The 26,440-nt window shown below is 36.0% G+C and overlaps 1 protein-coding gene across 1 annotated transcript; it reads left to right on the forward strand.

Annotated features, from left to right (window-relative positions):
• The first annotated feature begins 178 nt into the window (after positions 1-178).
• wdr25 (WD repeat domain 25) lies at positions 179-25,843 on the forward strand. The gene is made up of 7 exons (XM_028001694.1): positions 179-276; positions 1,895-2,509; positions 10,862-11,009; positions 19,938-20,068; positions 24,193-24,363; positions 24,528-24,668; positions 25,477-25,843. The coding sequence occupies exons 2-7, from the start codon at positions 1,907-1,909 to the stop codon at positions 25,696-25,698; spliced, it is 1,416 nt and encodes a 471-aa protein (XP_027857495.1). The 5' UTR covers positions 179-276; positions 1,895-1,906; the 3' UTR covers positions 25,699-25,843.
• The last annotated feature ends 597 nt before the right edge of the window (positions 25,844-26,440 follow it).

A 26,440-nucleotide genomic window follows, 5' to 3' on the forward strand; every position in this document is an offset into this window, starting at 1 on the left:
ATATAAAAGATCAATACTATTTCGTTCATAACAAAAATACTAAAGATATTTCAGAAATTATGATTTTAATGAGCAGGAAGTGCCTTTTTCTGGTTCCTACCCACTGGTTTCAAAATAAAAGCTATTAAACGTAGAAAGACGCTTTCCCCATCGGAACAAAACGAAGCGATGCGTTTATTCTGAAATTCTCTCGCTGACATTATTTTGCGGGATGTTGAACAAAACAATCTAACGTGAACACTACGGAGAGAAATCAAGGACTTCTCCAAAGTTCAGGTACAACAATGAAGTGCAATTATTAAACTGCTTTTATTTTGTATTATTAGCTCATAAACTAGAAAGATCTAGCCATGAACGTTAGCTAGATCTGCTAGCTGCTGGCTAATAAATAGGAAAAGCGTTGAGACAGACATTGCTAGTATATAACAAACACACAGTGCCAAATTTACTTCTACTAAATATATATATTTGTCACCTTTATGCTACAAACTTAAATTAATTTAATTTTATTGTGATTTATGGCATAAACCAACAGAAATATGCACCTACAAGCAAAATTCTAAATGTGACATTTTCATTGATTATTAGCAAACATGTCGGGGGAAAAATGACCACACATAAAGCAAAAAACTGGTTTGGTTGCTACTAGTGAGAAAATATTTGATCATCAACTACAACATAAAATGAAACGTGGTTTTAGAACATTTATCTTCCAATAAAAAACCCTGAGAAGTGTGGCGTACATTTGTACTTAGCTTCACCCATCTTCCAGTTAAATCTGACTCCATATTTGTATGTACTGAAGTGAAAAAAACAACTTAAAATGGCTGAACTTTATTTTATTTTGGAGCATCATAGTTAGGTGGGGTGACAACAAATTGAAATGTAACACTTTCCAGAACATTATTTGTAAGATTTGTGAAATTCTTGTATTCTATACTTCAACTGTTGCATCATGTGATATTTTAAGGAGATCTAATAAAATTTAGAAACAGTAAGTACTGGATTCATTATGAAATGTTTATAGGAACTGTTTGATGTAGAAAAATCAGGCATACTTAAAATAAATTACGCAGTTACATTTATTGTTGTAGAGATTTTTAGTTGCACCAAAAATTGGGTCAAAATTGATTTTTGCTAAAGCTGATTATTCCCAGGCCTGCTGCTATAAGCAATAATTCAATTAATCGCATGATAATTTAAAGCAAACACAATAATTTCCATTTCTTTCTACCAAAACTGGATGACAAAACTCCTCAGTCTGGTGCTTCAGTCTCATCTAGTCCTTAATTTTAAGGACAGTTTTGTTTACAAACACTTCATAATTCATTTTATTTGTTGTTGTTTATTTATTTTGAAAATTTTAAATGTCTTCTGGTTATAGTGTTAAATATTCAGCAGAATTTAAAGTTTATTGATCTTTAAGAATGTGTTCTTGCATTATTATGCCACTAGCATTATGTTACCTGAAAATGCTCTCAAAACAACAATATTGTCATTTATCGCAGTAACTTCTGGGGCAATTTATTGTTCAGTAAAATTTGTTACCATGACAGGCCTGTTGAATAAATTTAGTAAAATAATTTTTTTATTTTAGTGTGAGATTATGCTGCTGCTGCATTGAAGGTGATTTATTTTATGTATTTATTTATTTTTAGATATCTTTATTAGTTGGTAACAAATCCGTCCACTTTGGTATATATGTTATAATTAAAAGAAAACAAAATGCAAAATCCTTTGCATGTCCTGTTTAAATGAATAAATTAAACATTTTCTTGTTTCTTTCTCTGATTTATCTTTGTTGTTGTAATTGTAGGTATTGAATTGGCCACTAGATGCCGCATTTGGACCATAGATGAATTAATGAAACTTATATTTGTTTCCTTATTTTTAGTGTCAGGTGAAGATGTCTTCATTGGTGACCTATGATGATTCAGAGGATGAGGATGAGTCCTGCGATCAGAAGGAGGAAGAACAATCAGACCCGTCTGGATTTAATAGTGTTAATGTAAAGCCCAGACCTGCAGGTTCAGAAACAGTTTTAGGACAAAGTAGCTCTTCTTTGTTGTATGTTTACCCAAAGATACAACACCAGGATTGGGAAAACCGTAGTGGAAACGAAGGAAAACATTTTAAAAACAGATCTGCTTGTCTCACTTTCTCAAAAAGTATCGTTGATGGTTCAAATCCTGCTAAAAGGCGGCCATCTTCCCTCCCTGGTGTCAGACCATACATCCCAAAGAGACAGAGACAATCAGAGGAAACAAAATGCCCTGAGAATCAGCCAGAACAAAGTTTGGAGAATCCAACCAGGAAAGGTCCAGTTCTCTCTGATGTTTCACCAAAAGTGAAGCCTTACCTTGGTGAAAAACCCAAATCATCCGGGACGCCCAGGAAGCTTTTAATGAGCCTGGAAGGCCACCAGGGGGCAGTCATCACGGCGCAGTGGTGCCCCGTGCCTCACGTTAGCCACCTGCTGCTGTCCGCCTCCATGGACAAGACCTTTAAGGTAATGACAGCCCCCACTTACTGCTGAATTGATGACATTTAGGATGGATGGCCATGAAACACCAAACCTTTAGCCAGAACCCACCGGACTGGCCTCTGTTATTTAAACAGCCTTCAAAGCTGAATGTTATTTACTGGAATTTAAATTATGACGCATTTTGTAGGCCTGCTTTATTCTGAGCAACATTTTTATTTTGCACAATATGCATTGAAATATTTATTTATTTCCATTTTTGGGGGGGTGAAAAATCAACTGTTGCAATGCTATAATTTTTACTTTTACTTCAGCAGTTTCATTATTAATTATCGCTAGTCTTACTTGAGTAAAGTGTCTTGATTCTTTAACCCCCTGAATGAAGAACAAACATGTTTTTGTTCAGTCTGATGATGTAATTTTTAAATATTAAATGACTGATTTTCATATCAGTTGTTCAGTACTTGTCCTTTTTGTTCTGTTTATTACAAAACTTTAATATTACGGGATTGTTAATGCAAGTCCGGGCTATTAAAACAAACACCCAGCTGTTTTTTGGCAATAAATTAATGTATTTAGGTGTCTGAAAAATTTCAAAAACCTCCTGAAGGTTGGGTCACATTCCACTGCACCGTTACCTAGCAACCCCAGCTGATCCTAGTTTGTTACCTAGCAACCCAGGCAGAGCTCCAGCACATTTGGTCAGCTGGTTTTACTGCTGTATGCGCTTCTGAGTGGCTGATGGAAAAGACAGATAGTGTTTTGTTGTTGATTTACCAACCTGAAACCACTTGCTTCATTCTTGTTGGTTGTGCAGGAGGCTCCACTTCTGCTTTTCAAAGATCTACGGTTGTATAATTGCGGATCTGTTTGCAGCCATTTTCACTTTTGAGTTTAAATGATGATTTGGGGGGTGTGGCCAGCAGCAGCTTATTTGGATTTAAAGTGACAGAGGCACAAAAATAGCTAAAAACAGGCAGAACTGAGCAGAACTACAATTTCATTATTTAAGAATGATTTTGTGCAAAAAATATAATGAAAGTGTTTTGCATAGCCCATAGATCTATCCTAATTTGTTTTTTATGCTGCCGCCTCACCGGCTGAGCTTCTGAGCATTTGTATAGGAAAATGCGAAAATTCTGCGATTTTGAAGAAAAAATAATCAGAATTGGTTAAGCTAAATGAAAAATAGGTACTTTATAGTACAAACGTCAGGGTGAAAATAGTGATATAAATTATTTTATGATTATATATTATTTTTCCATAATGACAGGTGAGGTTCTGCCAGAAGCACATAATTGGTAAGTCACATTAGTGCTTGGATTTTAATCGGTGCATTTTGCATCCAGTGAAAACAAGCATGTTAACAAATAAACTGGACAGTTTGCTGTAAGTTTAGTTTTTTTTATTTGGCTAAAAGACTCGCCTATCAGAGCATGTTCAGCCTGAAACCCGATACCTGCTCTGCTGCATCGATTCAAACGTTCACCGCAACAACCCGCCTTTTCAGAATCATGTCCGTCACTGTCAGCTGAATGTGTGTCAGAACCCACGGGATTTTCCTGCCTCTCTCTCCCTTTTCGTTTCTTCTTTGTCTCTCCGTCCTCCTCCCTCTCCTTTTCATTATTTTGCACCTGGAAAACAATCCCTCTTCGCACAATTGTAAAGGTCAAGCAACTCAGCTATCTGCCTGCCAGCGCCCAAACATTTCTCTGCCAGTGTCTGTGAAATCGTGCGCCGCGCTAACATCCTCTGAGATCTCCGACTAATTAATAATTTAAATATGAATGATTTCATTTGCATAATCATACAAGTGGAAGAGATATGGCACTAGCACCGAGCCTGGCACCTGAAGAGGGAGCCGCTTGCAGCAGATGGTGGAGACTGGCAGAGGATGGATAGAGGGAAACACTCGTTTCTGTGCAATAATTAGCTGCTCTTCTCTATTGCATTATGAATGTACTGAATGAAGACTAAAATAGGAGGTTAGCATGCTTATTTTTTCCAGAAATCTCTTGTAGTTCCTGTTTCTGCTGAAATACTGTGAATGTTCTCACTAGCCAAGGTCACAGTGTACTGTACACTATATCTTACCAAGTAATTTGAATCTCATTTTTCATATTTGTACACTTAAAATAAGGCCAAACTAACTTACAGGTAACTTTTTAGCTAAATAAAGGAGATTGTTTTAAGTCAGTACTTCCTTAATATTGATGAAAAAAAAACCTGTTCCATTGGCAGCTTATTTCACTTATAAAATGAGGTAGAGATGCACAATATATCAGTATTGGCTGATATTTGTCATTTTTTAACATATCGGTATTTTTTCCGATAAAAAACTGGGCCGATATAAACAACCAATATTCATTGTTATCTTGTTGCAGTTTGTTTTCTGGTATTTTTTCTCTAAATGTGTTGAAATGGTAGTGAATTATATATAATATTGGTAAATATCGGAAATAACAGCAGTATTAACATTGAATATCGATATCGGTTCAAATGTTCATATCAGTTCATCCCTATCATGTGGAAAAAGCTTTTTATTAGTGAAATTATCTGCGAATAATCACCAATATTAAGGAATTATTGACTTAAAAAAAGCTCCTTTATTTTGCTGAAAAGTTACTTGTAAGTTAGTTTAATCTTATTTTAAGTGTACTAATACAATTGCACTAGAAATTACATCAAAATTACTTGGTTAGATTTTGTGTTTTTGCAGTGTAGGTGCGTGTCCATTACAAATGGTCGCAAAACATTATTTCTAAAAAAAGTTGCCAAAAACACAATTTTGGTATTGCAGTGTTTCCATTACATAAAAAACTCAGTTAAAATATCATGTGAATAAGCTTGTTCATTCTGTTAGTCATTAAAAACATGCAGCTCCATCATCCTCCACCCACTTCCTGTCATCTTCTTCGTCGTTTCTGCCAGTAGTAACATCCTGTTGTTGATGTCATGTGAAAAAAGGTTTTTCCATTAGAGTTTTGTGAAATACAATAACTTCTAAAATGAAGAGAGTTGGAAAACCATCTTATCCTGCCTCAAAAAACTTTTTTTTCTCGAATTTTACATGCTTCCATTTTCTTCTCGCAATTCTAATTTATGCAGTTTTAAAGTCAATAGAAACGCAACTACTGATGTTATGCTAGCGAAAGAGGGTAAGACTAGCTTTCATGGGGTACGAGTGTCCTAACTTTCCTCAATTAGGAAACATATTTTTTGTTTATCTCTTGTTTAAATCAGGGGTGTTCAAATTGGGGAGCGTGGACCATTTGTGGCCCCTGAACAGATTTTGTGCACCCTCCCCAGACCACAAAAATGAAAGATAATAGGACAAAACTCTGACTTTTTAATGAAGTCTTCTTACAAAAATCTTACATGCAGCACAAAATGATCATCTTTTGGCAGCTTTCTGAGTAACTAGGATCACGTCTACTCATTGACTTGTACTCTAAGTTGCACCTTGGAGCACCAGAATCTGTCGTTAATTGCTTTATTGAAACTTGGCTGAATGCAGCAAGTGTTTTCAAATAAAGCCTGACGCAGATCCTGTTTTTGTTGGTGGGAATAGACCGATCCCAAAATAAAAAATAAACTGGATGCCTTTCATTTAACAACCAAAAACATACAATCACAGTCTTGTGTTACTTTATTTGTTTAATTGAGTAGGTTAAGTAAAAACAAAAATCATGATTTTTTTTGGTGATATTTAGTTTTAAAAAATCATATTTGTTGGGCTCATGTGACAAAAAGTTTGGTTTAAAGAGTAAAAACATAACATTTTTTGTGATAATCCTTAACTTTTTGTAAGTGTATGGATAGAGAGTAATAATAAAGAAGCCTTAAACACATTAAAGTTCAAAGAATACCAACAAAAGTCACATCTTGGGAACTGATTTGATTGAATCGAAACAGTTTCTGTAGTCATTCATTAGAAAGTGTTTTTATTTTCAGTAATGCTTCAAATTTTTACAGAATAGGCTAATTTAAATTTCCTTTTAAAACACTAATTCAGCATTCAGGGCTGAAGAATGTTTCCAGGGTTGTCAGTTATTTAGCAGCTCTCTGCTGTAAGGCTGAAAATTGCAGGTAATCATGATAAATTTAAACTTCTTATGCAGGAGTGTTTATTCTGTTGATTTATGCCACCTTGTCACACATTATTGTTCCCTCATTGACATCCGCGATGCGCTCTATGTATTACCGCTCCGACTCCAGCCTTTGTTTTAGGTTCTTCAGGAAGAGAGTTGAGCACCGGCATGTAATCAATGAAGTCTTTACTGTCCTCTTTGTGCTGCTGACATCCTTCAAGCTTCCTCCCTCCTGTCTGTCAGAGTTTTCTTTTTTATTTTCATCTGTTGTTGCCATGGCTACTGGAGGTGTAGGCTGATAACCGCATTACCAATTTAGTTTTAATTATCAGGGGGTTGTCAAGAAAGCCCCAAGGAGCCAATTAAACAAACCGGATGAGTCTCTGATAGTTTTTGGTTATTGATAATATTTTCAACGCAAACTTTTGTGACGCTATTTTGGTGTCCAATGTTCGGCTCGGGGGCCATTTGTGTATGGAAGAATTTTCCTGCCATAATCCAAGAGCACACTTTTTCAGTCTGAAAACAAGATTTCATGTCTTTTGTTCTCAAAACTTTTAATACTTTTGCTTATGTTTTCATTTTGAAAGCAGGACTTCATGTTTTTCTTCTCAAACCTTGTAACGCTTGTACTCAAAATTTCTTGCGCTCACACTCAGTCTCTCCTGGGAATCTCCAATCGCTCGAAACTTAGAACTGCCATTTGGCACAGTCGCCTGGCAACGTTTGTTTCCTTCTAGTGGGTGTGCCTGTGTGGCTACTATTGATTGTAGCAACGTGCGCCACCCACTGGATGGAGGGAGAAACTAACCATTTGCCAGCAGTGTGATATTGATCGCTAACAGCTACTGATCTTAGGCAGGATTTTGTTCACCCAACCATTTATATCTATAATCTATGTATCTAAATATATGGATAGATATACAAATTGTAACACAGAAAACATGCAGAATCTTTTTCAAGTTTAACTTCACCTTTCCTACCAAAATAATAAAATAAAATAAAAAATACAAATCTTGAACTACTTTACATGATGGAGTATTAGGGCAATACTAATAAAAATAAATAAATATAATTACAAGAATGAAATCAGAATATTTTGGGAACAAAGTCGTAACCTTATGAGAATAAACTCGTATGAGAAAAAAGTCGTAATAATTTGAGAATAAAGTCATAATATTAGGAGAATGAAGTCAAAATAACACAAGGAACAACTTTCACAATATGATAAAATCATGATAAGATGAGAATAAAGTCGAAATAATATAAGAAAAAAGTCATAACATTACAAAAATAAAGTTGAAATAATACAAGAAAAAAGTTATAATATAATGAGAATAAAGTAGTAATAATATGAAAATAAAAACAAAATAATATGAGAATAAGATCATAAAATTACGAGAATGAAATCGAAATATTATGGGAAAAAAGTCAGAACAATATGAAAATACTCATAATTTTGAGAATAAAGTTGTAATTCTCTGAATTTATTCCAGTAATGCTACGACTTTATTCTCGAACTACTTCCTTCTTGTAATTCAATTTTTTTATTTTCTTATTAATCACTGGTACTGCATCGTAACTTTGTTTACTTGACTTAGATATATTCTTATTTTCTTATCCCATCTGACAGAAACGTTCAGATGCCCTCAGTGGATGAGCTTTCTTTGTTAAAATGTGCTCTATATTTTCTCAGATTCTCCTGGTGCCTAGAGATGGCAGTGTTTCTCTAAACCAAACAACACACACACACACACACACACACACACACACACACACACACACACACAGAATCGCCACATCCTGCTGAATGAACAGCAGCTTCCCTAATAGTCGGATCACTCCCAGATTTAACACGCTGCAATTAAAAGTGCAACTCTCCTCCCATCTCTGTTACTTTCTGTGATTCTGCTTGTTTTACTTGCTGGATTAAAATGTCCCTCTCCCCTGATCCATCCGTCTCTCCTGTCTCCTCTGGGAGCAGCAGCGGTACAGCTCTACTCCCAGTGTTTCATATGCTGCTAAATAATGAAGCGAGGCAGAGAGTGATCAGCCATGCTCAGGCGGATCTTCAAAGTTCCTCTGCTGCCTGGTAAAACCGGGGGAGGAAAAAATATTCCCGTCATTAACGCAGAACCTCACCTCCGGACCGGACCACCCGTTGGATTTCAAGATGGGAGAGGAAAAAAACGTGACACTGATCAACATGTTCACCAGATGACCCTTTTCAAAAGTGACAACAAATGATTAACACCTCCTGTATTTATGCCCGAAGTGACCCCGATTTTTTATTCAGTTATTTATTTTAGCCGTAATGCGACCATGTTATCTCCTCATAACATAAACAACATAAGTTGGATTTTTTTTTCCAAATGGGACCCAGATCACTTGGAAATCTGATACATATCCGATCTATTTGTGATATGAATCTGGTCGCATTCATCCGACCTGAACGTCATCAATACTGGACAAACGTCACTCTTCTGCATCCTGATGCACCTAATAGTGAGGAAACACGGCAACCATGACGGACTGCAATGAGGATTAAGTTATTAATGTGTTGGCTCCGATCGGACGACTTCAAAATCGTTAGCTGTGCTCCACCGTTAGCGTCCATGTTTACTTCCGCAAACACTGAGCACGCTCTCTATGTGTGACGTTGTTGCGCCCTCTACTGCGCCTGTGGGAGACTTTCATGTTGTTTGTAGTTCACACACAAGTCACACAATTGGAAATGCAAACGACCACGCCAAAAAAATCTGATTTGACTAAAAATCAGAATTGGGTCACTTTGGGCTACAGTGTGAACGTAGCCCTATTTATGTGTGTTAGCTTTAGGTTTTACTGTTATAATAACTACAGAAGGCAGATGCTTGCTTTTCTCTTCTGTTTTCAGAGAAACCTTTCACAACAGGAATCCATTACACCTGATTTACAACCACATTCAAAAGAATTCAATGGGATTAATTAGGAAAGTGTTTATTTTTTTAAAACCTAAATAAGAAACCTCAGGCATAAGGATTATGACACTTGACTTCTACATTTCCCTGAGTAAATTAATTTGGTTTGATAATTAGCAAAATCACATGTAGATCTGATTTCTGTAAGATTAGGAAAGTGAAGAAACACACACGACCCTTGAGTGATGCAAACCAGATGCATGTGAATATGTATGAATATCATCGAAATGTTTATTTCATTATGTAACTCAGTTACATAATAGAGTAATGAACAGTTTTATTGCACACATTAATACATTTCATGATTAATTCTGTAAATTTAGAATATTATAAATACAAAATTTAGTTAATCAGAGATTGTGAATATGAAAAGAAACATTTTTAAACTGAAAAAGTAGGTTGATGTAGGATACATTGCAGGTTACATGGGTCAAACTCAAGACCCAGGGGCCAAATCTGGCCGCAACAGCTTTTTATGTGGCCCCCTAGTCTGCAGATGCCAAATGACTTCAATCAGTCAATCCAGATTTTTGCGCTGAAATTCACCCAAAAACAAGTCACACTAACTGTGAATTTATTGACAATTTTTGTAGAAAATTTACTAAAACATCCGGTTCAGGTGATGCTAACTTCCACCTGCAGGTGGCAGTATTTCTTACTTCTACTAAACTTCTGCTTCAGTCAAATTATAGTCTGTGATCAATATGGGAAGTAACAAAAATCACATTGAACGTTAAACATAATAGCAAGTATTGTAAAATACCTGGCAAATAAAAGTACTTATTGAATGCACAGACAGCTCTGTATTAATATTTTTACTGTTTGTAAATGGATTTTATCAGTACATTCAAGCACAATCGGCCCTTTACCACCAAGAGAAACCTCCTGTCAAAAATGTAAATTTAGCTTTGGTATACCTTGATGTTAGAAGCTGTGTTATGCATATTTATAATATAAAATGTTGGATTGAGGACTGGTTACCGGCTCATTTTTTATTGAAGTTTGCAACAAAGCACAAATTAAATATCAAATGTGCTGTTTTAACTCTCCACTTCACGTCTATGTTAACTGTGTTTGTTACAGTTCATTTAAAGTTAGCAGGAGATATGTCCCTTTGATGAGTTCTGCTCTGAAAATCAAATTAGCTAAAGAAATTGGATTTCTGTTTTTAATAAGTGCATGCTGATTTTTGAAAGTTGAATGTTTTTTCTCAAGCGCAGATAATGTGACGTTTTTTATAATCTTAAAAGTAGAAAGGGAAATAAAAAGGATTTTGCTGGAGGAGTGTGGGTTTATTTGTGACTTTGGCCCGTGTCCATATCTGACAGGTGTGGGATGGAGCAGAAAGTGGACGATGCCTCAGGCTTTACACCTGCCACTCGGGGGCCGTGCGTGACGCCTGCTGGACCCCCTGTGGGCGACAGCTCCTCACCGGCTCATTTGACAACACGGCTGCGATCACTGATGTGGAGACAGGTGAGTCGCACCACTTCTCGCTTTAAATGAAACACTGGATTTATTTTCGGGTCTTTATTAGGCTTTGATAAATGTCAACAGGTATGTAGCGGAAGCTAATGCTAAAGCGTTAGCTTCCGTTCAGATTATAAAGACTACAACCCTCGAGCACCAATTTTACTTCAAAATTTTAATTTATATCAAAATGATCTAGAATTCCCATAGATATTGTATTTATGTTTTATCTGCTGTCCGTGTTCCTCTGTATTTTTTTTTGTTTTAAATAAAGTTTTTGGAACGTGGGGAGGAAACGGAACTGCTGCGTTGTAAACGGTCGTCAAAATAAGAGCATGAATATAATCGTCTAACTACTCAAAGAATTCTTAATGGTCGATAACCAAAACTTCAACACAGATATTGAACTTTATTCAACTGAGCGTTTGCAAAACAGCCAAGTAAAGTAATGCTTTAGGATTTATCTGTAATTTAGTGGAAGCTAAGTGTGATAAATGTTTTCAAAGTTAGCAAAATTCCTAAACAACACCGAAAAATAATTCTCAGCTTTTAGCTTATTAGAAGTATGCTCACCACTGGTATATAAATATTTCCTAAATACCAGAATAATAAGAGAAAGTTTACTTTCTTCTAAAGTTGTATAATCCCAATTTGGGGGGGATGCACAGATGATGATATCATAAGCACTTCGTAATAGCTGAAATGGAAACACTCGACACACTCTCTAAAATTGTTTATAACTGCCTTTTGTAATACTATAAACACAAAATATACCTTCATATGCATTTGACAGGCCTGTTATTGGTGCCAATCATCACTAAAGAAAATAAATTAATGGTGCTCTTGGAATGGCTGCTTTGCAAATGCCAACCAATAGGATGTCCTAACATTGTGACCAAGTATTTCATCTTTTCAGCTGCACTTCACAAACTACATTATGAGGAAAATGTTGAAATGATCATATGAAAACTGCTTTGTTTTGCGTTATCTTTGTGTCGGCTTATCAACAGGAGGAAGACTGAAACTCCAAACAGTGATGATCATACTGACCAAAACAAAACAGAAAACTACAAATGAGAAACTCAGAAACTAGAGACTGCAATTCTAAATGCAACAAACTTTACTACATCATAAAATAAGTCCACCATGTCACGACACTGTCAGATTTTAGCGTTTTGTGACGCGAAACAATTAGCTTCAACAAAAACAGCAAAAGAAAGAAAAACCTGTCAGTGAGTAAAACCACTTTTTCACAGTCCTGTTTATATTTCTCCAGTTTGTATTGACTTAAAAGAAATCCTGTTTCTTGGCTGCTTTTATTAAACACTTTCCAACGGCACTGCTGGCGTTTTGGGACAACAAAGCACATTGGCAGCTGTACCTCCTGCAGTCCTTGTGTTTCTTCTCAACAGTTTGTCTTGTAATTTGCATGTGACGTGAATATCATTCTCTTGAGTTGCAGAACAGCTTCTCTCACTCTGGCTCTGAAGCCCTTGCTGAAAGAAAATCTTAGCAAATCATTTGAAATTGGGGTATATTGTCAAATTTTAAAGGCTTTTTTTAGTGCAGTGAAAGAAATGTGGCGTACTTCTCTTAAAATGTAGCTCTGTTAAAGCTGCAGAACCGTACAAGAAATCAATTGCCTCCAATCTGTGCCCTCGATTCGTTTTAAGTGCCTTTAAGTCTCTTTCGTTTAATCGTGTGGAGCCCAGCAGTGGCCACATTCACACAAAGGTCGGCACTTTCTGCATTAAGAACATGTGAGTACTCATGCATTTTACGCCTCCTTGCCCACAGTGATTTTATTTATCTCACTGTTTAATCTGTGAGAATAAAAGAATGAATGAGAACTGATGAAATGTTTTGTCCAGGAGAACGTCAGAAAATTCATCCAGTTTTTACAGAATTAAAGCCTAATTTTTGTAGATATTTCTCGAGTTTTAATGTGTAATCCTTCTTTGTTCAGTAGGTTTACTTCATGACAGACACACTCAGGTTCACTGTATTTATTCTAACAACAGAGGAAATCAAGTTGGTGGTTAACATCAGTTCAGCAGCTTCTGCCCCTTTACATTAAATAAAATAAAATACAATAAATAACACTAAACAAACTACAAAGCAACAACTCCCAATGAGCAGTTAGCAGCAGTTAGCTTTGTTAAATGCACAACATTAATAATTATAACAGTTGAAAACATATAAAAACATAGCGAAATTACTCATGAAACATTGTATATCATTAAATTTGTCTAAAATGTATGTTAAAATATAATACTTGTAAAGAAAACACAGAGCTGACCCTGGTAGGTACCACAGTGACAGAATGGTAACAGAACAAAAAAGGGGAGGAGCTGTCTGTTACTGGTTGCTATGGTGATCACCAACCGCTATGGCAACCACCAACTGTCAAGAGCAGCGTAACAGAACTTAATACACCTGGAGAAGCAACTTCTTGACCAGAAAAAAATAAATTGAAAGAATAAACAAATGTTGACAAACTTCACAGGTATATCATTGTCAAACCAAAACCTGTCACATATTTATCAAAAGGAATGACGGCTCTGGAACTATTTCAAACTTCAGGAGTATGTTTTATTTTCTGACCTGGAGAATGTTGACAAGCCCTACAGAGTTCTGTTCACTTGATGGTCCGGTTAGTCCAGACATGTTTTTAGTGCTGACCTACCAGAACTTTCTCCACACTGTTTCAGACAGAATAAGAAAACAAAACTCGCTGATGCTGAGTGTCTCCAGGGGTAACAGCAAATTACTTCTGCTTTTCCACATGAAAACCAAAGTGCATTTTTTAGTGTCCTACTGCTCCCTCCAAAAAATGGTTACAAATTATGCTTTTGTCCCATTTTCAAATGTGTTTTACTTCTTAACATCTTTGTTCTGTTAGGAGTTCATGACCAGTATCTTACCTAAAGTAGACATTACTCTGTCACCTGTTTTCATTTTCCTTTTCCAGCTTTTTGCCTGTCTCTTGCAAGACAAAATTGTTTCATACAAGGCAGATATTTGCAACAACAAAAAGATGGAGCCGACAGTCAAAACAAAGACTGCAAAACAAATTTCACTTTATTTTTGTACAAGGGTGTCCAAAGTGCAACCCTGGGGCCATTTGTGGCCTTTAGGCTGATTTTGTGCGGCCCTCAACTGCGATACAAAAATGAAACACATTTTTCTCATAGATGCAGATGGAGACTTTTAATTTGTAATCAGGGTCAAAATTGTTGTCAACATAATTTTCTTACACAGGAAAATGTCAAGTACAACACCAAGTATTCATGTTTTTATAACCAAGTTTTAACAAAAGGTAAAACCAAGAGACATTTACTGAAAAACCAACTTCGCAATCAGCTTTTATTCTTTCTTAAACTTGGCTAAATATAGCAACTATCTTGAAACAAAGTGATCTAACTCATATTCTTATTACTGAAAATAAATTTATGCAATCAAGCCCAAATGTAAATGAAAACTAGAAGTCCTTTGGCAGATTATGTCTCTAATAATATGGAAAATATGTCTTGTTATAAGTGAAAATAATCTTCCAATGGAACTAGTACTTTTTCTGCAATTTTAAGGAATTATTCACTTAAAACAAGCTCCAATATCTTGCTGAAAATTTATTTGTAACATAGTTTTGTCTTATTTAAATGTACTCAGATATTTGCACTAGAAACTTGGCCAAAATTACTTGATAAGATTTTGTTTTTGCAGTGCTGCAAGCAAAATGTTATAGTTCAGTTATCAGCAGCCAAGTTTATCCTCAAATAAATATTTTTTTGATTGCTTGAGTTCAACCAATAAAGATAAAAGTGGAATTTAGCAAGACAGACACATCTTAGTGTGTTAACTGGAAATAAATACATATTTATGATGACAAAGAATCTGGATAAATAAGATCAGCAACATTTTGCTATCTAAAAAAACAAATAGTCCACTTTTCTCTACATCCGATGGATCAATCAAAGATCAAACTTTTACAAACTGTGATTTATTTTTCAAGCTTACAGAGGATGGCCCAAACTAAAAATGAAAAATAAAGCCACCATAATATCTGCATCTTTAGGGTCAGCACATGGCTGCACTTCCTCTTTGTGACCAAGAATCTGTCGATTCTGTCAATAAAGCCTACGGATAATAGCTTGGCCAGCCCATTAAACACGCAGGCAGCTCCAGGAAGGGAATCAATAATGGATACATCACCACGGGGGCAGCTACCATGACCTTACACTGGGACGTCGCTAACCACAACCATAAACAGACAAACGCTTATTTGATCGCCACTGTCAAAGCGGCTTCAAAGGAACAGTTAAAGAAATGTCAAAAACCTCTCATGCATAATCCTATGAAAGCCTTTTTCCTTTAGAATTTTTTTTTATTCCACCCACTACTATTATTCATTCATATTAGAAATTAATTACAAGTCTATTGTTTCCAGGAGCGAGAATCCTGCAAGCGAGTGCTTCTTGGAAAGGGCAATAAGGCTGCGTTCCTATGGCAGCGCGAGATGAAGGGAATTCAATTTAGTTGCATATTAATGTGGGAGTTGGGAACGCAGCCCGCTTCCTTCATGACTTCATCGCACTTTAATGTGAAAGGGCTGAAATGAAGTTGCTGACACTTTAAACTTGATCATAATTGAAAACACGGAAAATGAGCAACATCCTTAAAATCCCTCCGTGTGTTTTAGCTGCATTGTGTCTTTTTGAATCTTTCTCTCCACAATTATTGGCATGTTTCTTACAAACATTTAGAGAAGCTTTATATTAAATGGTTGCTATGGAGACTGAACATTGCTATGGTTCTGTTATCAATTATTGCTCTGGATGGAGATATGGGCAAGTTTTATTGTAGCCATGCTTTGGCAAGTCCTCTTATCTTTCCCATTTTAAACAGTGAAGAGAAACAGGCCTCAGAGAAACATAAAGACAGTTATAAAGTCGGTCTTCTATCACATGAAGAACATTTCTAGGTTTAAAATATAACAGGCCAGTCAAAATAAGCATTAAATCAATTAATTGTATGATAAAGTAAAACAAACTTAATAATTTCCATCTGCATGATTTATCATTTTTCTCCTTTCTGTCTCTTTTTCTACCAAAAACTGGATTGCAAAAATCTTCAGTCTGGTGCTTTGGTCTCAACTCACCTTTATTTTGAAGGGCAATTTTGTTTGCAGACTTTCCGATTCCTTTTATTTGTTGTTTCTTTTGTTTTGTTCATTTATTTTGGATATTTAAAATGTTTCAGAATTTAAAGTTTATTGATCTTTGAGAATATGTTCTTGCATTATTATGCCATTACCATTAAATTACTTTAAAAAACAGGAATATCGTTTATTGCAGTAACTTCTGGGGCAACATGTCATCAAGAAAATTTTTTTTTTGTTACAAGCCTAAGGGCTAATGATCCCACAAGATCTAGAGAAACTCATCCATTCGTTTATCTTTAGTCGCATCGAGTACTGCAACAGTGTCTTCACAGGTTCTGCCTAAAAAATCCTCCAGCTGCAGCTGATCCAGAATGCTGCTGCTGGTGTTCTCACTAAAACCAGGAAGATGGAGCACAGCCCTAGTTCTTAAGTCCTTATACTGAAAGAATAGACTTTAAAATAATTCTATTAGTTTATAGATCACTGAATTACTTAGAATGTTTCTATTTTAGGTCAGTGCGGGCGCAGCGCTGCTCACTGCCTAGTCGCCATCTTATCTCACTCAGCACAACCGGCCTAATGTCATACTAGAGTTCTACAAAACAAAAGTTCTGCAACTCACCTGAGAAACTTTAAAATATTCCTACAAACGTGAATGCCTTCAATCATATCGGTATTCCAGCTGTTTACTTTCCACTGGTATCTTCAGCTTCGGTCTTAAGCCACTTATCCATTATTATTTTTGGGATGCATTCACATCAGCCCTGGTTAGTCCGCTTAATTGAATTTTAGTTTGTTTGTCTGGAAAGTGCGTTTGTTTGGGGAGGTGTGAATGTTGAACTGTAATGTGGACTAAAAAAGCGAACTCTGGTTCACCAAGTTTCGGTTCGGCTGAAACAAACTCTGATGCGGTTTGAATGAAGAGTGAATGTAAGCGGACTGGAGAAAAGCAGGCAGCTGACTACAGCTCAGGGCCTTTGGTCATTTTTTTGCTCTTTGCTCTGCGGGTTAGCGGAGGTGTTGTCCGTAGCCATGGCAACAGGTCTGCATGTAGAGTAAAGCCGACACAGAGAGCGAGGAAAAGCAGGTTATAAAGGGTTTAAAGTTGTTTTTCTCCTGTTTATAAGTTTATTTTCTCTTTGCTGTGGTGCTCTGTGATTATTTATTTTTTTGCCCCGCAAGGGGTCTTTTTGTGGGCTCTAGTGTCCCTTTTTCAAAGTAGGCTGACAGGAAAGGGGGGAGGAAAAGGGGGAAGACATGCGGTAAACGTAGTCGGGTCCGGGAGTCGAACCCGCGACGGCCGCGTCGAGGCTACGTTTTGCCTGAATGTGGGTTGCGCTAACCCCTCCGCCACCACGGCACGCCCGCTCTGTGATTTTTAAACCTTCATTAAAGACAAAAACTAGACTAGTTATTATCAACTGGGATGAAATATAATAACATAAAAGACAGGAGCCATGGTTTGATAAATTTTAACAATCTAATTTTAACAGCTGCAACTTTGTTAAATGGAATTATTGACCAATATAAGAGAGAAATTTGCTTAGTGCTTTCTTGCATCTTGACAGAAACCAAATTATTTGTAGATTTATATCCAGAGAAAATACATATTTTACATGTTAAAACATCAACCATTTTCTCAGCTTTAGTTTAAGCCAGATTTTATAGAAATTGTGTTAGAAATAAGAACGCTACAGCCATTTTTGGAGAGATTCCTGCTCATTCCACATTAGAACAATCTGGTTTTGCAGACATGACTCAGTGACTCACAGTAATGGTCACCTGCAGGAGCATCGCTAACGTTAGCAGCTAATAGGCAATGTCCAAACCAGTAATGTGCATCAATGGAGAAATCCTGATACCACTCCGAATTTGTTTACATTTTGTGAACAAGAAAGTTGCGCTGGTCCTCTTCAGAGATTTTTATTTCGTTTCCACAGGCGAGGAGGGGAACAGCTTTTTCAATTAGTTTGAATCATTTGACAGATTGCAGTGTGAAAGCAAACTGCAGCAGCTGAAAATGTAAGAAATGTTGCAACTTTGGCCCCAATCGAACCGAGTCCACCGGACTACGTAATCCTTTGGTATGCTAACTTTACACATCACACATCGAGCTCATGTCACGGCAATTAAACGTCCCCATGGACCACAGTTTGAGAACGAATGCTTCAGTGGATTAATGTGACTCTCCGCCCTGAGGGCCTTGCAGTCACTCCACATGTCATCAGATATAAAGCCATGCCAGCTGAACATATAGACTATCCCAAATGGATCGCTGCGTTAGCTTATCCGTCATCCTGAGACAGCTAATTAATTTAGCCTAATTAAAACATGAGAATGCCCCATTTATTACGAGGTAAACGCTCCAAACATGAGTTTCAAATCTTTGTTAGGGATCTTTGCTGTGGGTAAGCCAATTAAGCGTGACGTGTGGAGCTGATGAAAGAGCCTGTTAAAACTTTGGTTCAGATCCGCTCAGTCCCATTTTGGACAAAACTAGTTCACAATGAACTGAGAGACACTTGGTAGGGAGAATTTCATAATAAAGTGTTTTTTGTGTGTGTGTGTTGAGGGCTTACTGTGGGTCTGTGTCGCTTGTTCGATGAATTAATGAAGAGCCGCTGAGCCCTGAGCAACCTTTTGAGTTAATTCTCATACTCTGGCCTCATGTTTTCTCCGAAAACTCACTTTTGGTCCCACCCTGTCAAAACTAATTATACTTAAGCTCCTTTCTGCTCTTGTTTTAATTTTATACATGACATTTCTAAGTCAACATAGATAAAACAGCCTCTAGCCAAAACAGGACTTTTCTTTTATGTGGTTTTCTCTTTCAAAATTATCAACTTCTTCATCATCTTAGACACAGATAACAGCAACATCGTTTGCCTTCACTGCAAAAACACAAAATCTTATCAAGTATATTTATCTAGTTTCTAATGCAAATATCATATTACACTTGAAATTAGAGAAAACTAACTCAAAAGTAACTTTTCAGGAAGATATAGGAGCTTGTTGTAAGTAAGTAATTCCTTAATATTGACGAAAAAATACTTGTTCCATTGGCAGATTATTTCACTAACAACGAGGCATTTTCCCCATACTATTAGTGAAATAATCCACCAATGGAACCGGTACTTTTTCATCAATATTAAGTAATTATTGTGTCTTTGTCTGGTGAATTTTTTGGTTAAAAGTGTTTGTTTTTCATTCAGTGGGTAGACAATCCAGAAATTGTACTCAAGTAACAGTAGCGATACCTCATAATAAAATTACTCAAGTAAAAGTAAAAAGTACAGCATTATAAAAATACTTAGAAAAAATTTACTGAAGTAAATGTAATTGATTAAAAGTAACTAGTTAGTACCCAGCTCTGGTGAGCTCCACACTCCTGATCCCAATCCAAATGCACTATTCAGTAATGTTTCAGAAAACCCACTTGATATCAGTTTTAGAATTACATAACACATATTTTTTAATATTCTACCACTTATGGAAATACCAGCTGTACTTTTTCGGTCTAAATTAACAAGTTTTAAGCACTAATTAATAAAATAACATTGCCAATGACCACCTTTTTAAAAAACCCATCTCCAACTCAAAACGATCTGGTCAGTCATATCTCAACATTTAAATCCTAACCATAAATATATGTCAGGGTCAAACTGTTTCCACTGATTAAATCTATTATGTTACCTATTAATTTGTACAATTTCATGATTTACAGTTGTAAAAATTGATTAAATGGGGTTTTTATTGTTTTTTATTGTTTGCAGGGCAGCTGACCGTGAAGGTGGATAACCAGTTTAAGGTGATGTGCGTGGTTCTTCACCCCGGCAGCCCAGACGTTTTCCTGTGTGGAGGTCACAGCTCGGTGGTGAAAGCCTGGGACTCCCGCTGCTGCAAGGTTAAACCTTCATCTCCCTTTGTCTTCGTCAGATTTAGCAAAAGTTTTCACAACGCATTAACTTTTCCATGTTCTTATCACAAACTTACAAGCGCACACATTTTATTTGGATTTTAGAAGATAGCATAGTTGTTGTAGCCTTGAACATGTCTCACTTTAGAAAAGTAGTGTTGGATTTGCATGTAGATCAGTTTAATTTTGAAAAAATAAAATAAATAATTATTTGTAGTAAAACGATGCATCATTGGTATTTACATTAATATCTGACATGTTAATATAAAATTTCCCCAAACTGGATAGAAATCAGAGGTGCGTGGAGTACCCAAAAATTGTACAAAAGTAAGATTAATGCTGCTTCAGCATATTTCTACTCAGGTAAGAGTAAAAAAGTAATTAGTAAAAAGTCTACTCAACTGAGTAACTGATCAAATTATCAATCATTTAATACATGTACAGTACAGACCAAAAGTTTGGACATACCTTCTCATTGAATTCAATGAGTATGTAAAAATTACATCATCAGACAGACCAAAATGTAAATTTAAGTAAGAATTTTGGTATTTTAAGGATGAAAATGATAATAATTCCTAGAAGTAATATAAAATTACAAAATCAGGCAGAATAATTTTTTCCAAATCAGTTTTTTTCATCATAAAATTTATGAAACTTTAACAAAAACTGCAGGTGTGCATCTGTCTCTGGTGAATTTCTGGTTAAAACATTTTTATTTTTAATTCAGTGGGTAGAAAATCCATAAATTTTACTTCAGTAAGAGTAGAGATACTTCATAATATAATTACGCAAGTAAAAGTAAAAAGTACTGCATAGTAAAAATACTCCTCAAAAGCAAATGTTTTCAAAAAAGTTACTCAAGTAAATGTAAGTTATTAATGTACGATGTATTGTCACCATCACCATCGGAATCAGCCGATACTGGTCATTTTTTGACATTTCGGCATCGGTCTGAAAAATAAAACTGGGCTAATATGAACAACTGATATTTATTTTTGTTTGTTTCTAGTTGGGCTTTTCCAAATGTGTTGAAACAATAGTGAAGTAAATATAATATCGGTAAATATAAGTTATCAACCATAACAGAAATATTAATATCAGATATCAGCCCAGATTTTTGTATCGGTGCGTCCCTAGTTGAAGTAGTTTTAATTCTCATGAATTGTTCGTGTGAAGCTGCAACCTGACGTTTCTATTAAATCTAATGGGTTGTTTTATATGATAATCCTGCTCACTTCCTCTGAATCTATGTGTTTGCATGTAATTTCTTCCCTGAGCAACCCGACTCGGCTCCTAGCAGGGATTTTAGGTTTACCGCAGCGGAAATGCTGCTGCCAGCGGGCGTCAATATGAGCTGCAAACAGAGCGTAGCGCAGTCCTCTCTGAAAACAGGCCGGTAAAGCTGCAGAGCCCGGGGTGCGGCTCGCTTTCAGGCTTCAGCTGCTGTTCTGTGGAGTAAAACCACCCCGATGGATCAAATCCAGTCCGCCCAGAGGCTCAGCCAGTCAACCTTTAGTCTGAAGGCGGATGGACTCCGGAGGCCCTCCTGTGTTACGTCAAGCCTCTCTGAAAGGAGCAAAAGAGGAGACTGGTCCAGGTGGAGTGAGAGCGGCCGCCTCCGACTGAGATAAGATCTGTTAAACCAGAATAATGAAGTATTCTTCCACAGTAAGAAAAAGGCCCCCCTTCTTTTTGTAACTGTTTCACATAATTTAATATATATATATGAGTATTACTTAGCTTTTCATTTAACTGATTTGGATCGAATTTGTGGACCTATTATGCAAAATTCACATTTTGGATGTTCTTGTACTTCCATTTGGGTTTCTGCTGGTTCTTAAAAACATCCCAACTCTTTGAATTTTTTTCTCAAACACATCTTTTGGCAATAAGTTCATGTTTTTTGAGTGTCTGGAAAATTAGCTGTTTCGAAAACCTCCGCAATGTTAAGTCACTGCGCTGTTACCTAGCAACCCCGGTGAAATTCCGCCCGTTACCTAGCAACCCAACCTGAGTGCCAGAACCTTTGGTCGGCTGGTTTTACTGCTGAATTCAAATTCAAATTCCAGAATAATTTATTAATTCCATAGGGAAGTTAAATGTTGCTGTAGCTCATTAATTCAGATTCTTCAAATAGTTATTGAAGATTGTGATGGCTTTTGGCTGGAAAGATCTCTTGTAGTGGTTTATTTTACAGCGAATCTGAAGAAGCCTCTGACTGAAGATACTCTGTTTTCTCAAGACAGTCTCATGAAAAGGATGGTCAATGTACAATGGATCCTTGAAAAGACAATAAGTGTTTTGTCGTTAACTTTCCATCCAGAAACCACTTACGGAATTCTTATTGGTTGTGCGGGAGGCTCCACTTCTGTTTTTCGAAGATGTACGACTGTAGAACCATGCATCTATTTGACACAAACATGTCTAAACTTTCACCCAGAAGAACTGATTTCCCTTTTAAATTAGTTCTAAATATGTGCAGAAAAGTTTAAGTCTCTCCAAAGTGTTTGTAATTTTTGTCCTGGTTTCCATCACGCCTCAGCTGTCGGACAGATGGCCTCAGATTTGACTCCATCTTTGTGTGATCAACACTTGGTGCTCCGACTGAGGAAGTGTGTGGTCAACTTTGGACAATGATCCAAAGTTGATCCCTGGTTTGTTCAGGGATCAAACTTTGCAAACAAACCGTACTTGCCTACATTTTCTGATCTGCAGAGTGGAAGACGAAGCGTTTCTCTGTCTAATATTTGAGAAAAAAATCTGAAATATCCATTTCTGCTCTCGGCTTCTTTGGGAAAGTGACACTCAGGGCTGGCCCAATCCTTTTTGAGGCCCTAAGCAGATTTCTATTTTGGGCCCCCTATACCAACATGCTAACATCAAATGCCTTGTAATTCCTAAGCTACTCTATATATCTACTATCATTAGCATCATTTGTAAAAGCTAGCAGTGTTATTGCAGCTATTGATTTCAACCTTACAGGAGTTACAAACTAAAAAATTATGAATTATGAAGAGATTAGCCATTATCTGTGCAACAGCTATAAAAGACATAATACAGAAATTGTTTTATCATGTGTAATAGCATTTAGTTTGTACTACTTAATATTATTTTAAGTATACATAGTTTTTATTATGGTGCTTGGTGCTCTTGGGGGCCCCCTGGTGGTGTGGAGGCCTTAAGGAGCCGCTTAAGTTGACCAATTAAATACAGTTATCACTTTTTAGTTTACCACAACTGTTTTTCTTTTTTTTTAGTACTCAAGGGAATTATAAGTTTCATGTATAAGAAACTGGAAATCATAAGATCAGATTTATTTGCCAAAGCAGATAATTGCTGCATCTTAACAGAACCTTAGGTTTGATATTTAGTAGATTTTAAGGAAATGTTTATGTTACACTGCAAAAATACAAAATCTTACAAAAAGTTGTTAATCTAGTCTCCAGTGCAAATATCTTAGAACGCTTGAAATAAGACAAAACTATCATTCCATTGACAAATTGTTTCACTTATAACAAGACATTTTGCACATATTATTTAAACTTTAAATTCTAATGAACATTTAGAACATTTACCACTGGAACTGAAAGACATTTAAAATATGTATAAAATAAATATGTTATTATATGTTACTTGTCTGAATTATTGTCATTTTGGTCAAAATGACAATAATAAGTTAAACTTTTGGTATTTTGGGTCACCTGATGACATAATTTTTAAATATTAAATGATTGATAATTTGATCAGTTACCCAGTACTTTTTGCCTAATACGTTTTTAATCTTGATGAATAATTTCTTGGACGGCCCCTTTATACTTTACTTGAGTAAAAATAAATTGAAGTAGTGCTACCTTTACTAATTGAGTACAGTTTTTGGGTACTCTGCCCACCTACAGAAATAAATAAACAAAACAACAGAAACAACAAATGAAATTAATTTTGAAGTCTCTGCAAAAAGAGAAAAACAATAAATTTATTGAGCTTGTTATTTATTGCCTAAAACAGGAAAGATTGTATTTAAATATCACCTATATGCGTTTAACTGAATATTTTTCAGTAATACGTTTAGTTACAGTCATGTTTTTAATATGTGAACGTGTTTTCATCTGAAGGTGGTAAAAACCTACAAAGCGGCCGTCCAGCAGACCCTGGACATCCTGTTTCTTCGCGGTGGGACGGATTTCATAACGAGCTCTGACTGCGTCAGCCGGGACTCCGCCGACCGGACGCTGATCGCCTGGGATTACGGCAGCACAGCCAAGATCTCTAACCAGATCTACCACGTAAGCAGAGTTACAAAATTACAAATACAATGAAATTTGGCTACATCTGGCAGACTTAAACTTACTGAATCTGAACAAATTGTTTCGAATTATAGAGTAAATGTATTTCAGTTGTTTGTTTTCGCTGTTGGATTTTTGCTAGAGGAAGTAATTTTTCCCAACAGGAGCGATACACGTGTCCAAGCTTGGCTCTCCACCCTGTGGAGGAGTCGTTTGTGGCCCAAACCAACGGGAACTACGTGGCGCTGTTCTCCTCACAGACGCCCTTCAAAATGAACAAGAGGCGACGATTCGATGGACATAAGGTCAGGAAATACCTCAGGTTGGATTCAGCAGGACAAATTCCTGCAAACGGTGACAGGTCAGCACAAAGTAATGCATGACTGTGAACGGAAATGACACAGTCATGTGTATGAGGTTAGCAACATTCTGAAAAGTGTGGCATGCTATTATGTCAACCCTATTTTACTGTGATTTCATTAAATAAAATCCAGGGCCATACTAGGAAAATATTTTATTTAAAAAAAAATTTAATTATGAGAATAGTCATAATATTTCAAGAACAAAGTCATAATACTATGAGAATAAGTGATATTGTGACTTTATTCTTGTAATATTGTCTTTATTCTTGTAATTTTATGACTTTTTTCTTGTAGTTTTTTTTATTTTTATCATTTTTTATTTTAGCGTGTAATACTCTAATACTCAGTCCTACAAAACAAATGCTTGCTAAACATTTAACATTTTTCATTGTTAAAACACAAAAGTTTAAGACAAGCTGTAACCCTGAAATATCATAGGCAGATTGGATCTATTTTGCCTTTTAAATTGTAAATATTTCCATCTTTTAAAGCTTCAAACCACAGAAAAGAAGCTCAGACTTTAAAGCCAATTTAATCTGCCTCAGCTTTATTGTAAAAAAACAACTGTACTAAAAAAAACAAATCTGTAAATAATATATTCAAGATAATTGCAATAATTAACTCAAGAAATATAACAATACTGTAATATATAATAACAATAATATTGTTTGAGTATTTTTTTCTAACTTGCTGATTTTAAAACCAGCTTTGGATGGAAGTTTGATGCTTTACAACATGAATGTGGTTGTAGGTGGAGGGTTATGCTGTCCGCTGTGGCTTTTCCCTGGATGGAGCCATCTTGGCCTCGGGGAGCTCCACCGGTTCGGCCCACTTCTACGACTATCAAAGCACTCGCGCTTTGCACGCCATCCAGGCGCACAGCCAGCCATGCTTGTGCGTTTCGCCGCATCCTGTGCTTCCTGCGACGGCGGCCACTTGTGACTGGGCAGGTGAAATCAAGATCTGGCACTGAACTTGGAAAAGATGCACAGATTCTCTCTAAAATGTGTGCAAAGACAAAAATATGACGGCGTATTTGGGCTGATAGAAGGAGAAGTAAATTTATTTTAAAAAGCTAAGAAATTGTAAGATTAATCTAAGACATTTTTTGGAAAAAACAAGGACATTTCTGAGCTCCAAAAGTCAAAAATTTGAGAGAAAAAAACTAATTAATATCAGAATTGTTTCAGAATGAAACTTGGAAATTTCTTAGTTTGAAAACATGAAAATTTTCTAAAAAAACTGAGATGTATTAAATTAAATTTTATATTAATCTAATACATTTTCCAGAAAAAAAACAAGGACATTTTTGAGCTCCAAAAGCCAAACATTTGTGAGAAAAAAACTCAGAGATTTTGAGATTAATCTAAGAAATTATTTTGAAGCAAATTAGAAATTTCTAAGTTTAAAAAGTAAAAAAATTGCTAAAAAGATTAATAAAAAACAAGAATATTTCTGAGCTCCACAAGTTAAAGAATTATTTGGCTTTAAAAAGCCAAATATGTCCAAGTTTTTCTAGAAACGTTCTGAGAATCATCTGAAATTTCCAGTGTTTTTGGCATAAATTTACTCCTCTTATTATTTTTTTCTGCCGATGATGGCATGAATTCACCATCATAGAACAACCTACAGAACGATTGTTGGCGTATTTAAGTCTACTGTGAATTACTACCTCCTAAAATAATTTGTATGTTGTAAAATGGATGCAGATCATT

The sequence above is a fragment of the Xiphophorus couchianus genome, chromosome 19 (assembly GCF_001444195.1).
Source record: "Xiphophorus couchianus chromosome 19, X_couchianus-1.0, whole genome shotgun sequence".
Taxonomy (NCBI): domain Eukaryota; kingdom Metazoa; phylum Chordata; class Actinopteri; order Cyprinodontiformes; family Poeciliidae; genus Xiphophorus; species Xiphophorus couchianus.